The following is a 15,248-nucleotide window of genomic DNA, read 5'->3' on the forward strand; positions in this document are numbered from 1 at the left end:
AGGAAATTTTACAGATGTTTTAAAAATAAATTAAAATTATATATAATATAAGTGTAAATAGAGATTTAAAAAATAAGGAAAACATTTGAAAAATATATCATATTTGTAGTTTCTAACATTTAATCTCATATTATAAGATATTAAAACGTTTTTTAAAATAATGGTATTAAGATTCTTATTTAAAATTTACTTAAAAATATTATTCATAAATCGATTTCAACAAAATTGGTTAAAAAAAATTAATTTTAAAGTTTTCAAATTTAAAAATAAAAACTAAAAAGTTTATCACCAGATTTAAAATTATTAATAATACTTCAAAATAATTCTGACAATGAATATTTTATTGACATCCTTATGAAATATAACATTTATTTCAAAATACTTGGTATAAAATATTGTCTATATTTAAATTTTATCATGAAAGAAAGAAAATTTTGATAATAAAGTACTACTAAAATAGTATGAAAATTATTATGATAATCAAGAATTGTATTCATAAAATTTTACTAATAAAATTAAATTTTTTTTTAAATAATATCTTCTAGAAAATTTTTAAAAAATTTTTTATGTTTTTTTTTGATAGAACAAAAGATAATACAAATTTTATGTTCAATCATTTAATATGAAAAAACATTAACAAAATACTTTTTATAGAATTGTTTACGAGGAAAGATATTTATAAATCACACTGTATAGTTTTTAGTAACATTAATAATGTTTGAAGTAAGAATATTTAATGTCATTTATTTTAATTTATTGAAATAAATAGACTCTTGAGTAAATGATTAATTATAATGAAAAGATTGTTAAATGATAAGATATTGAAATATATATTAATTAATATTAAATTTATCACTTATAAATTACACGTAATATTGTTATTTTAACATTGTCTTTTCTGGTTTTATATATTAGTATATGACCTTCTTCTTAGAAAATGTTGATCTGAAATTTTTATTGATATTATGATAAAGGAAGTCAAATATATTTCTACATAAATATAAATATATATTACAAGATATCATTATATTAGCATTATTTTTTAATACCATATTTAAAAGTCAAATATATAAATATTTTTTTTTTAAATATAAATTTATATTATTATTAAGTTACCGTTGGTTAAGTATTAAGAGCATTACTTAACATTAAACAAATTTATTTTATATTTATATTGTTAATATATAAAAAATAAAGATGACAATTATCACAATACTAAACATTATTTATAAGATTTTATATGAATAAATAACTTTACAAATTATTGGTTTTATTAATTTTAAAAAATATATTAATTTGTCATATATTTTTTCTTTTATTCATTATATTTTATTTAATATATTAAAAAATAAGTTTCATTTAAGGATAAAAAATATTTATATTTTTTAATTATTTTAATAATTTAATTAATATATAATTTTTTTTTTACCATTAATAGTATAAATTTATTATATATCTATAACATTTTTAAAAAGTCTGAAGTATATCAAATATTTTAACTGATTATCAATATTCACATATATACAATAGTTTACATATGTATATATATATATAATATTATCAAATTCTATTGTATTACTAACATAACATTTTATAACAACATTGTTGCTTGTCAAACTATTACTAGTATTAAAACTTTTGTTTTAAAATAAATCTATTTTCATAACATATTATTTTTATTTATTGTTAACTACTTCATATTTTAAAATCAACCACATCAGTCATAACATCACTTGTCATTTTTTCACTTAATTATATATATGTATAATTAGTAATTTACTTAGATAAAAGATAGCATAAGGTTATTTAAAAGATTAAATTTTTATTTAAATATTTTTCTTTTCTAAATCATTATTATTTATAAATTTATGGCTTCATTATTATTAGTTATTGGCAATAGTTAAAAATTAGTTCATTTATTTGCACAACATTTTTAAACAAATGATTTGGAAGATAAAATTTTGCGATTTCATTTATTGATATATACAATTATTGTCATGATTTTCTTATCTAATCGAACATTTTATATAAAATATATAATATTTATACACTACAGGGCAAATAAAAATAGCTCAATTAATTTTTATATTTTATTATTATAAAATTTTTATAATTTATTATAAAATATAAAAAAAATTTTTTTATTATAACATTTATAATATTATATATATATAACTTTCTTCTTTACAAATAATACTCAAAATAAATTATATTTATCTTTTACATATAATAATAATAATAATTATAAAAATTCTTTTAGGTGGTGGTTGCGCAACATCATACACAATGGCTGCAGTAGAAAATGGAAATCAACAGAAGATTTGTGTACAAGTAAGCAGTTCAGAGAGAACTGTTAACAATGATACATTGATTCGAAAGGAGGTACTAGATGAGAAAAGTAATGATGATATCGAAATGGATATTAGTGAAGAAATGGAAGAAATTAGAGAAGCTGTTTATGATTTATTGAGTAATTATCCTAATGGTGTAAATATTAATCATTTAGAAAAATTATATAATGAAAAGTTAGTTTTTTAAATCAATATTATTTTTATAATATTATTATCTAAAAATTATTTTATCAATAAAATATAAAAAAAATTTTTTTATTTTTTTTTTTTTAGATATGTTGAAACTAGTACAGCACCAAAATTACCAGATAATTGGTTAAAACAAATAAAATTGGCAGATGAATTTGAATTTAAACAAGTTGGACCAATATCTATAATTTATCAACGTCAAAAACATGTTCCTTCTGTGGATAATATTAATATTCAAAAACCTTCACAAAATTCATTCGATATAATTGTTTCGAATAAAGATGAGGTTGATCAAGAATTAGAAAAAAAAATTAATTCAATAACAGTTGAAGATTTAAAAAAAAAACCATCAGTATCTAATTATATAAAAACAAAAAATGAACATAAAATATCAACAACAACTTCACTATCATTAGAGGGTGATGAAGTAAATAAACTAGGATATGCTACTTATATTGATATTAATGGTGACATAGCAGTCAAATTTTTGGAGAAAGAAACAAGTGTATTAAGATTATTTAGAGAAATGAATACATTTTATATTAAAAATGTTAAAGAATATGGACCATTAGATAGAAAAGATATTAAATGTAATGATTATGTTGCTTATTTTGATCGCCTACTTAAACAAACATTTAGAGTACATATTCTTGAGGATCCACAAGAAGGTAGTGATGTTGTTAAAGGAAGATTAATTGATCATGGAATGATTATTAATGCTAAAATTTTATCATTAAGAAAATTAGCTGATAATTTTCAAATTACATCTATTTTACCATATACAAATATAATTGAATTTTCTAAAAAATATCCAAATATTCCAAAAGGTTTTTATAATAGTTTAATAACAAGAGGAGAACAAATGAATACACCTATTTTAATAAGAATTAATCTTGAAAGTGGTGAATTTTTTACAAAACATAATCTTCCATTAAAACCATCAAATGCTGTAGAAGATAATACAGTGATTTTACCTATATTAACACCATCTTTAATTGCTCACTCAACTGATCTACATTCAGAACCAGATAGATCTAGTGGTTCAGGTAGATCAACACCTTTAACAGGGAATTTTAAAAGCTTACTAGAAAACTGTCCAATGAAACCATTTGATCTTGATAAAGTTCCAAATGAAAAATTTTTTGCTAAATTATTAGTTTTTAAAGATCCATATAATATAACATTTCGTCTTCAATCAATGGAACCTATTTATAATTATATGCAAGACAACTTATCACGTCAATCTCAAGCTCAGTCATCACCACCACCTTCAGCCGAACTGAAAGCAGGGGCATTATTAGCAGCTAGTATGGGACCAAGTAATTGGCAAAGAGTTATTTTAATAAAACAAGTTATGCCCACTAATCATTCTGGTGGTGTTTATCAATATGCCACATGGTTAGTTTTTGCTTTAGATCTTGGTATTCAAACAACTGTACAAGAAAGAAATTTAAGAACATTATCAGCTTCAACAATTGCTGTAGACAAAATGTTGTGTTTCAGGGCGAAAGTAAGTTTTAAAAAAAAAACAAATTTTATATTTATATTTTAGCTTCATAATATTCGCCCAATTCAAGAAGCACAAGTTTCTACAAAAGCTGGTGAAGTTGTTAATAAAAAAGTATGGAATAGAGATGATTTAAAACCTTTAAAAACATTACTCTTTAATGTTAATTCTGAATCAACAGAAGAGGGTGGAAGAAGTATATCAAATAGTGGATATACTGTATTCTCTTTGACACCACAAGCACCTTGGACTACATATAAAAAAGAAGACGCTCCAAGTCTTCCATTTATTTCTGCTTCTATTGAATTTAATGGAACAGATTTGGGACATTATTTAGTAGAACAAGGTTTAGCTGAATGGGTAACATCACCTGATAAAAAATAAAATAATTCCCTATGGTAAAAAAATAAAACCATATTATTGATGATGATTTCCTATAATCAAAAAAAAAACTCATATTTTCTAATTTAAGTTAATATTTGAAATATATTTGTAGAATGTTTTTAACTTTTTTCTATATTATTTATTATCTAATATTATTTTTTATATTCAATGCTATATATTGAAGATTTCAGAAAAATAATAATGTTTGTTTGTACTATAGTTTTTTCTTTCTTTTTTTTTTTTTTTTAAAAATCAAACATTATATATTTTCTATAAATATTTTTTTTTTATCAACTCAAACGCTGTTCGTCAAGCGAGGAGCATCAATGATGGATTTTTAATGGTATATCCGGAGATGAAATTGACCTTATTATGTTAACCAATAAAATATAAATTCATTTTATTGTCTTGTATTTGTTTATATAAGCTATTATTTTTCTAATATACACATATATATTTGAGTAATAAATGTTATATATATTTTATTGATAAATTTGTTAGGTAATATTATTTTATGCTTACTTAAATAATTGTGTTAAATTATAAAATTTTATTGTTATCTTAAATAAGATAAATTAAAAATTGTTATAAAAAGTAAAACAAAAGAATTAAAATTACAAAATATTTTAAATACTTGAATATTACTATTGTACTAATAGTATTATATAATTTTATTGAAAATTTAGAAAATTGTTATTTTTAGAATTAAAGATAATTATGTTAATATTCTTATTATCAACTTATAATATTACAAATATAAATAATATTAAAATTATAGATTTTATACTGTTTTTAATTCAAAAATAAATATAATATCATAAAACATATCTTTTGTAAAATATTTTTTTTTACTTTTTAATCTTTTATATTAATTTTTCAATTTAATATTAATATAAAAGAAAAAAAATTTTATTTTACATTTGTTGATAAATAAATTATAATATTTTATTGTTTATAATGGATGATAAAAATTAATACTATAAATTGTATTATCAAACTTTTATTAAAATTTTAACAAAATCAAATCATTTTAAAATTTTACTACATTTCATAGATAAATTTAAATAAAAAATATTCTATTATTTTTTTCTTGTTAATTATCAAATAACTTTGTATTAATATTTAATTTTTGTTACATTATTAATAAAGTTTTTAAAGTTTTTAACATTAAAATTTATAATATTTACAAAAGTCTTATATATTCAAATACGAATTTTACATAAAGAATAATAAATTAAATTTGTATGCAAATATAAAGATTTATCTTTTAACATATGTATTTTTTTAAACTTATAATTTGATTAACAATATTTGTACTTAAATTAAACATTTCTCAAAAATTATTTTAATAATAAATATTATAAAAATATTACTAATAAGTCTCAAGTAAAAAATTAATATTTTTCTTCCTATTTTCAATTTATATTAAATAATAATATATTTAATTTGTTAGAATGTAAGAAAAATTTTAGTAGATTATTTTTAAAAAACAATCAAAATATCAAATTAATATATCAATGCTATTTGATAAAATTCTTCATATTAAATTTTATATTCTTCTTCGACAATTTTTTTAATAAATTTATTAAAATATAAAAATGTAAAATCATAAATAATATAAACATTTCATTAGAGGTTACAGAATAACTTTAAATATTACTGCAATTAAAATATCAATTAAATACAATTTTTTTTAATAAATTAAAATTATTGTAAAAAGAATTTGTTAATCTTAATTTATATTCTAAATTGTGAAATCATTTATATTTAATTTTTTCAATATGTTTAACCTAACTAATTAAATTGATTTAAATAATTTTTATCTTTTTTTTAAATATTATTTGAAATAAATATTTTCATTTTGTTTTATTAACGATGTTTATTTAATTAAAAATAGTTTTAATATAGTTTGTGTATAATATTTAAAAATATTATTAAGATAATAAAATTATTATAATGATACTTTAATTAACAATAAGTTTATAATATATTTATTATTTAAATTTTATATAATAATTAATATATAAAATACTTATATAAATTAACCCTTTTTAATATTTTATTTAATAAATTTTTTAATAAAAATCAATATCAAATAGTTATACACGATCAAAATTATCATTGTTATACTACCTATAAATTATGTTTTAAAAGAACAAAGATATTACTTATATTTCATTTGATTAAGATTGTAACCGTTTCACTAAAATCATTCTCTCTTAGAACGAAATATCTTTTTTTTTTTTAATATCTTTTCTACTTACCGTACCAATGGGTAAAAATACATATTCATATTTATTAAAATTTATCTATAATATTTATTTAAAAAATATTTCTTAATAATTTTTAATTTTTTTTATTCTTAATTATTATATTTAATAATATATATAAATATATATATATTTTTTTTTGTAGTATTTAAAAAAATATTAAATAATCATTGGAATTACGTTTATTACAATTTTATCATTTTTTTACACATAATAAATAAGTAAAATTATTTTTATTCATTTATTTATATATAATATACTATCTTAAGTTTTTTTTTTTTTGAATTATTATTTATTTATTTATATAAAATACTTTAAACCAATTATCTTTTTATAAGTTATTATTTGCTATACCTCTTTTTTTTTCTCCTCTTTCTCAATATAATTTTCTTCAACAAACTTTTCTTAAAACGTTTACAATTGTTGGTATTAATTTATTAGAATATATTATCTTACCCCCGTCAAATTTTTAACTTCTTACTTTGAGGTTATTTCTAGCAAAAGAGTTAAAATTGTGTTGAGTTATCATTGCAAGATTGGAATGTCTTAATTTAATGTATTTTATTAATATTTAATTTTTCATATATATATATATATATTATTTTATTTTTTTTAATATTATAAAATAATGAATTTTAATTATTAATCTTATTTTTTATTTTATAGTCTTTTACCACACAGGAATGGCGAAGAATAAGTCAATTATGAAGGATAACAATCAAGTAAAAGGAAAAAGTGTTAGTGGTGATATTAAGAAAATTGAAGATAAAAAAGAGAAAAAAGTTAATGAAAAACAACAATGTGATTCAGGAAATGAGAGCAATTCTGCAACTCCTTCACATGAACATGGAGAAGAATGTATCAATGGTTGTGAAAATGATAAGTTGGTACAAGTAAAAATAGTTTTACCAAATAATACTTCTTTTGAAGCCACACTTTCTACTAAAGAACCATCATTAGAATTATTTCAAGTTATTTCAGAAAGAGAAGATTGTTGTTATAGAACTTGTTATCAATTAGTTGCTAAAGGAGTTAGATTGGATACATTTACTGAGCTTGAAAAATTAGTTAATTTGGAAGACGGTGATGTTATTGAATTTATACAAAGTAAGTTTTATTTATATTTATTAAAATTTCTAAAAAAAATTAATATTATAGCCGATTATTCTACTCGTGAAGCTCGTGATCATGTTAGACGAATGTGTGATGTTTTAAGCATTAATGATATTAGTACTTATGTTCTTAACAAAAATGGTGCATCTTTTAACTATATGGGAAATATGAAGACAAATGTTGAACCTGATTCAAAGGAGGGAAAAATGTTAGCAACACCATATGATTATATTTTACCAGGTGTCAAAGATATTAATTATGCCAATTTAATACCTGATATGACAAAAAAACAAATAAAAGCATTCAATTACGTTGGAATATCACCATTTAATCCACCAACACCACAAAGAAAACTGAAAGGTGATGTTCTTTATATTTGTGTTGAGACATTAGAGGGAAAATGTTATAATATTACATGTTCTTACAAAGGTTGGTTTATCAATTCAACATCAGGTTACAAATTTAATTCTGAACAATCACAACAACATCCATCAATATTTCATGAATTACCTGATCTCTTAATGACTGTCTCACTTGGTTTCAAGAAATTATGGCCTAAAGCTTTAAAAGCTAGAAGTGATATGCATGTTTTTGAAAAATTAGAAGCTACTTTCCCTTCTTTTAACTGGGTTGTTCCATCTTTTGAAACTACACAAGATTATTTTCGTTCAGAAGATGAGACACAAATACAAAAAACTGGTTTTGAAGATTTATTTCCTGGTGGTGTAAGAGATTGGAATGAAGAATTATGTAATGGTAAAGATATGCCAAAAAAAGATTTTAGAGAACGACTTGATAAAGATAGATTATTTTATAAAAGTTATTCTGATTTTGTAAAAGTTGCTGTTAAAGGTGCCATGGCTATTATTGATGGTAATGTACCATCTTTAAATATGTCTGATGACTTTAAAACACAAATGTTTTTATACAATTCTATTTTCTTTTCACTTGGTTATGATTCAAAAGATCATTATGCAATATTTGGTGGTAATGATGCTGCTCATACAATTTCTAATAATGATTTAAAGGGTGCTAAAGCATTTCATGCTATTGATAAAGATGGTCTTTATAATTTAGGTCTTTGTCTTGTTGACTATAAAGGTTATCGTATTGTTTGCCAATCTATTGTACCTGGAATTCTTGAAAGAGGACAAGATGATGATGTTAATTATGGTTCTGTTGATTTTGGAAAAACTGTTCATTGTGATGAAGCTTTTAGAAAACCTTTAGAAGAAATTGCTAAAGATATGAATAGTATGCCTCATACAGTTGTAACAATAAATTCTAATGGTGAAGAGGTTAAAACAAAAGTATTTACTTCTATAGAAACTAAAGGACTTATAAGTAAAGATGGTAGAAATTATGTATTAGATTTATTTAAAACATTTCCACCAGATGTTAATTATATAGAAGAAGCTAAAGTTACAGAATTGTGTAAAAAAAATGGTTTTCCTAAATATTGTAAACATAAAATACCATGTTTAAGACCAGAATTTATTGAAGCATTTATAAATTCAAGAACAGAAGAATTTTTTTCATTATTGGGTAGTGCTATAAAAGAAAATGAAGTATTAAAAAATTCAAAAATGGCATTTGCAACAATTCTTGAAAAATTATGTCAAGATGAAGAATTAGAAAATGAGGAACAAACAACTGAAGGTAGAAAAATTTTTAAAGAATTACTCAAAAAAATAGGATCTTATAGTGATACATCAATAGATATTAGATTTAATAACGATTGTTATTATCCAGGTCTCAAATTTGGTGAAGAAGATGACATAGAAAGTCATAAAGATTTATTAGCTGATGCCAGTGAATATTTAGCTTTTAAAATTATTCCAACTTTTGTACAAGAACTTTTAGATACCAATCCTGCTACAACACCACTTGATGGATATGCATTAAATTATAATATGCATGCTAAAGGTATTAATATGAGATATCTTGGTTATATTGCAATGTTAACAGAAGCAGTTGATAAAGAACGTTTTACATATGATCTTATTGTTAGTGAAATTTTAGTACGTTCAATTAAACATATATTTCGTAATTATGCTACTGAATTATCAAGACCTTATACAGGTAATGCTATTGTTCATTTCTTAAATTGTCTTTTTGGAAATGTTGAATATGATAATAAAAAAAGTTTAAAAACTAAAAAAGGAAAAAAAAGAAGTAATAGTAGTGATAATAATGATTCACAAGGATGGAAAGAATTAACAACATCTGATGTTTGGAAAAGTATTGCTGATGATTCTAAGAAATCTTTTGATTATTCAATAATATATAAAAATTTTGATGAATTATGTAAGCATATGTCAATTAAAAAAAATGTTATTTTAAGAAGATTTGCTAAAATGGTTGGTTTACAATTTGTAGCAAAAACTATTAAACTTGATGGTAAAAAATTACCATTTAATGAAGATGATTTATATAATATGGTACCAGTAATAAAACATCTTGAACCACATGCTAAAGATGCTTATCAATTTCAAAGAATGGGAGAAAAACTTGTTATTGAAGGTAGAATTGAGGAAGCCCAATCATACATAACAGAATCTCTTCAATATATGAATTATGTTTATTCTGGTCTTCACTTAGATATGTCTGCTTCATTGAAAATAATAGCAAAATTAGATTATATAACAGGTAATCCAACTTCAGCATATGTTAATCTTCAAAAAAGTATGACTATTACCGAACGTGTACGTGGATTGGATTATTTATTCCTTATTCATGATTACATTACTCTTTCATTGTACGCTTTTGCATCTAAAGATATTGGTGCTTCTTTGCAATATTTATATCGTTCGAGATATCTAACAAATGTTATCTTTGGTGATGAACATCCTATTTTAAGTACAATTGATGGTTCACTTTCAATAATTTTATATTTTAATTTTGATTATGATAATTCTGGTAAATTTTTTGAAAGTTATATGGATATTATTGAAAAAAATAAATTGAAAAAAAATGGTATAGAAAAAAAAGGAATATCTGAAATAGATATTAAAACTGCTTTAATATGTAGATTAGCTGCTTCTAGTTATGCTATTCGTGGTCTCTTCCGTGAAGCTATTAAAATTGAAAAGATTGTTTATCAAATTTATTCATCATTCTTTGGTAAAGATCATAATAAAGTTCTTGAAAGTGGTCAAATTTTAAAAGATTATACTGAGAAAGCAGTTAATCTTCAAAGAAAACTTAATGATGCTCATGGAAATGGAGTTGATATTAAGATAGGCGACATTATATCACACGATGTATGTTTTATTGTTATATTTCATTTATATATATATATATATATATGTATTTTTTTTTATAGATTGGTGAAGTTACACATGAAAAAATGGTTGGTTTCCTTAATATTGTAAATGGAGTTTATTTTATAACTCAAGATGAAATTAATACAGTTGTTGTATCTGAATAGAATAATGAATCATATTTTCGATTAGGTTCCTCATTTTATATGCAAATTTTTTGTTATTATCTTAGTCGAGTTATATGTTATAGTTGTTGTTAAAAGTAGTTTTTATATAAATAAAAAAATTTTTTTTTTAAATTGAAAAATAAATTTACAATAGTTTAATTATAAATTCTTTATAAAATTAAAATGTTTTATGCATAATATAATTATTTTTCTTTAAAAATTGTTAATTTTAAAATATAAAAAAAAATTGATTAATTTTTTATTATTATTTATATAATAATTAATGGTTTTCGAAAAAAAGTTTTATTAACTTATTTTAATTTTATCATTCAAAGCTTAATTTTTGTAAAAATATTAAAAAAAATTAATAGAAACTTTGTTTATAACATATTTTTTTTAAATAATAAATTAATTAGCATATAAATTTAACAGTTATATTAATATATTTAAAAAAAAAATTTATGGTTAAAAGTTTTTTACATTTGTGTGTATAATTTTTTTTATAAAAATAATTTTATTTATTAAACTTTAATTTGTTATAAATAACGTATGATCATACCCTAAATCAAGTGACTTTACTTCTTCGGGTAGAAAAACAGGATAAGGAAAAAGTTGTTTTTCTTTTTTACCTAAACCAAGTTCACCATATCTATTGAATCCCCACGTAAATAGATTACCTTCATTTGTTCGTGCACCCATTGAAGTAGAACCAGCAAAAACACTTTTAACAAAAACTTCTTTTTTTCCAGTTGGAGAAAATAATACAGAATCAATTTGAATAGGTTTAATAGATGAAATAATTCTGGGACCAAGACCTAATATTTGTTGACCCCAAACATATACTTGACCTTTTTCTGTACATACAATACAAGAACTTCCCGTAGCAGCAATAGATATTATTTTACCAATATTTAGTGGAAAATGTTTTGGGATATTTAATTGTAAATTATTTGTTATTAAATCCATCTGATTATATTCATTTTGACCCCACAAAAAAATATCACCTTTACTGGATAATGCAATAAGTGTATCAGTACTACCACTAATGTTTACAATATTTTCATTAGCTAAATCTCCACCAATTAATGTTGGTTCTTTAAAAACTCCATATTTTTCATTTCCAACTTGACCATCTTCTCCTAATCCAAATCCATATAATTTTCCAGATTTTGTTAAAATATATGAAGTATCTAAAATACAATGAACTTTTCTAATTTCTTCATCTGTATCTAATTCAATTTTTTTCCAAACATCATACTTTTTATTTTTTAATACTTCTTCAAGTACTTTATTATTATCAAATCCACATTGTCCATGGACATTATCACCCATTCCATATACACCAGAATCTGTTAAAATTAATGAATGCAATCTTCCAGAACTAATATGTTGTATATTTCCACATCCCTCAGGAAGAATAATTTCTTTTGGGTGTACATACCATTTATCAGGAACTTTTTCTTTATAGCCTTTTTTAACTGGAGCTTTACCTAATTGATAAAAATTATTTAATCCAGAACCATATAATTTATTTGTTGTACCAAATAACGAGAATCCAAAACCTGATGATATTTTTGAAATTTTTTTTTTTGAAAAATAACTAATTTTTGTAGGTTTACTTATAATTTCAGGTGATGTTTTACTTTTAATTAGATTCTTTATTCCAAAACTTCCTGTTGTTGCTAAACCACAAGCATAAACTTTTTTAGAATTTTTCCACATGAAATAAAATATAAAAATATTAAAGAAAAATTTTTAAAATATAAAAAAAAAACAAAGTTTAAATACTATTTTAAACAAATTTGTATTTTTATATGTTTAAAATTTTTTCTTTTTAAATATCATTTCTCTAAATTTATTCTTTGCTGGATACAAGACATTCATTTACAAAGTAGATAAATGTATTATAAAAAGTTAATTGTACATTTAGTGCAATATAATTTTACTATAAATTTATAAAATAAGTATTTATTAGACAAATTTTTTTTTAAAATTAAATATTATCATTTATGACAATTATGAATATATATATTTATAATATATAACTTCAAGAATAATAATTATATATTAAGTATATTATTCTATTAATTATACATAAGTAGGATTTTATAATATAGAAACTTTATTAATACTTTTAATTTATAAATAAAACAAAAAAAATGAATTTTTTTTTCACACGCACCACTTACTTAACTTAATCCAAAACTAGGTAACAAAAAAATAAATTGTCATTAACATCTATCTTATTTACATTGCTACATCTTTGTGCTGATACATAGAACTTTTATCAATATCATTGAAGAAACTTAGAACATAATTTTTTTATGGTTTTATAAAGTTATTTACTTGAATTATATGAATTTTTTTAAAAAGTTTTTTTTTAAATATATTTCTAAGCACATTTTAAGTTATAGAAAACTTACAAATATAGAATGAGATTTATTGTATTTTATGAACAAAAAAAAAATTAATCTAAAATAATTTTAAAATATTTTTTTTTATTTAAATTTTGAAAATTGTAAAGATATGTTTTTAGAAATTAATCATTATAGGCTAACATTTTAAGAGAGATTGAATAAAACTATTTTCATGGTAGTATGATATATTTCAGCCAAGATATAAAAAATCAGTAACAATGATAATTTAGAAAAAAATTTTCATCTTTTGTTAAATTTTGCTCCAAAATAGAAATAAAAACAAACAAATTTAAAAAATCGACTAATTATTATTTTTCATAAAGAACCGATTCCAAAATATTTTTAAATTTCTAATTAATAATATGATATAAAAATGATGACGATAAAATAAGCACGCAAAAATACGAAATATTGTATCTCAAGAAAGGTTAAATTTTAAAAAACTGTTTTCATCGTGGAATATATCTTAAAAGTCTTAAAAAAATTTAGCACATCATTTTTCATGTTTCTAGGAGCTTATTTATCTAAGATATAATATTTCCTACTTCTAACTTTTAAAGATACATTTTATATCATATTTTAAGTTCAAGAATAGAATAAAATGAAGACTATTTTTAATCGACTTTTTACAAAACAAAATGATCTAGAAAAGTTGTTTTAATTTTAATATTTTTAATTACATCAATGAAGCCGGATTTTTTTAAAAAATTTTTTCTCACTTTCGCTTTTAACTTTGACTTATTACAACTTTTCAAGTTTTGGTTTTGGTACAGTCTTGATTATATTTAAAATTCATCATATTTTAAAAGTTATCAGATGGATAAAATGTTATGTTCAAATTTCAAAAAAAGTTACTTTTTTTAGTACTTATGCTTTAGGTCAAATCAGATATAAATAGACCAATTGTGAATATTTAAAAATAATAAAGTTATTTTTAAGGAAACAACTTTTTCTTGACTAACTTTTAAGAAGAAACTTAATAAAACAGGTTTAATGATATTAAAGTAAATTTCAGCGAGATATTAAAAGTCGGTAACAATGAATATGTTAAAAACATTTCTTCTTTTTACTACATTTTGCTACAAAATAAAAATAAAAACAAATTGTTTTTCAGATTTTATTGTTAAATAATTTTCACTAGAAATCTGCTTCTAAAATATTTTTTATATTTTCAAGTCTTATTGAATTGTTAATAATGATTACATTAAATTAAGCGTACAAAAAACACCAGAGATTATATCTAAAGAAAGATTAAAATTTTTAAATTATTTTCGACATATATTATAGCTTAAAAAATTTAATAGGCTTAACGTCTTTTGTTTTATAATTCTAAATGTTCATTTGCTTAAATTATAAGTTTTCTGCTTCAAACTTTTTTTATTACTTTTACGTTATATATCAAAATTAAAAAGTTTTATAAAAACGAAACTAAATTTAATAAATTTTTCAACAAAAATCTGATTTAGAAAAAAGCATTTAATTATATTATTTCTAATTACATTATTAATGTCAGATTTTTTTCAAATAATTTTCCTTATATTCAAAAGACAATCATTAGTTGCATCTGGCATTTAAAAAAATTTCATA

The 15,248-nt window shown here is 20.8% G+C and overlaps 3 protein-coding genes across 3 annotated transcripts; 2 read left to right on the forward strand and 1 right to left on the reverse strand.

Moving 5' to 3' along the window:
* Positions 1 to 2,286: 2,286 nt before the first annotated feature.
* On the forward strand, positions 2,287 to 4,431 carry SRAE_1000353800 (Hypothetical protein; the record flags this gene model as incomplete). The annotated part of the gene is made up of 3 exons (XM_024650739.1): positions 2,287 to 2,525; positions 2,625 to 4,050; positions 4,093 to 4,431. The coding sequence occupies 3 exons, from the start codon at positions 2,287 to 2,289 to the stop codon at positions 4,429 to 4,431; spliced, it is 2,004 nt and encodes a 667-aa protein (XP_024504486.1).
* A 2,974-nt stretch (positions 4,432 to 7,405) lies between these two features.
* Positions 7,406 to 11,244, forward strand: SRAE_1000353900 (Protein clueless; the record flags this gene model as incomplete). The annotated part of the gene is made up of 3 exons (XM_024650740.1): positions 7,406 to 7,808; positions 7,860 to 11,077; positions 11,140 to 11,244. 3 exons carry the CDS (start codon positions 7,406 to 7,408, stop codon positions 11,242 to 11,244), a joined length of 3,726 nt encoding a protein of 1,241 aa, XP_024504487.1.
* A 528-nt stretch (positions 11,245 to 11,772) lies between these two features.
* On the reverse strand, positions 11,773 to 12,966 carry SRAE_1000354000 (Williams-Beuren syndrome chromosomal region 16 protein; the record flags this gene model as incomplete). The annotated part of the gene is made up of 1 exon (XM_024650742.1): positions 11,773 to 12,966. The coding sequence occupies one exon, from the start codon at positions 12,964 to 12,966 to the stop codon at positions 11,773 to 11,775; it is 1,194 nt and encodes a 397-aa protein (XP_024504488.1).
* Positions 12,967 to 15,248: the final 2,282 nt, after the last annotated feature.

Source organism: Strongyloides ratti, assembly GCF_001040885.1.
Source record: "Strongyloides ratti genome assembly S_ratti_ED321, chromosome : 1".
NCBI classification, from domain to species: Eukaryota; Metazoa; Nematoda; class Chromadorea; order Rhabditida; family Strongyloididae; genus Strongyloides; species Strongyloides ratti.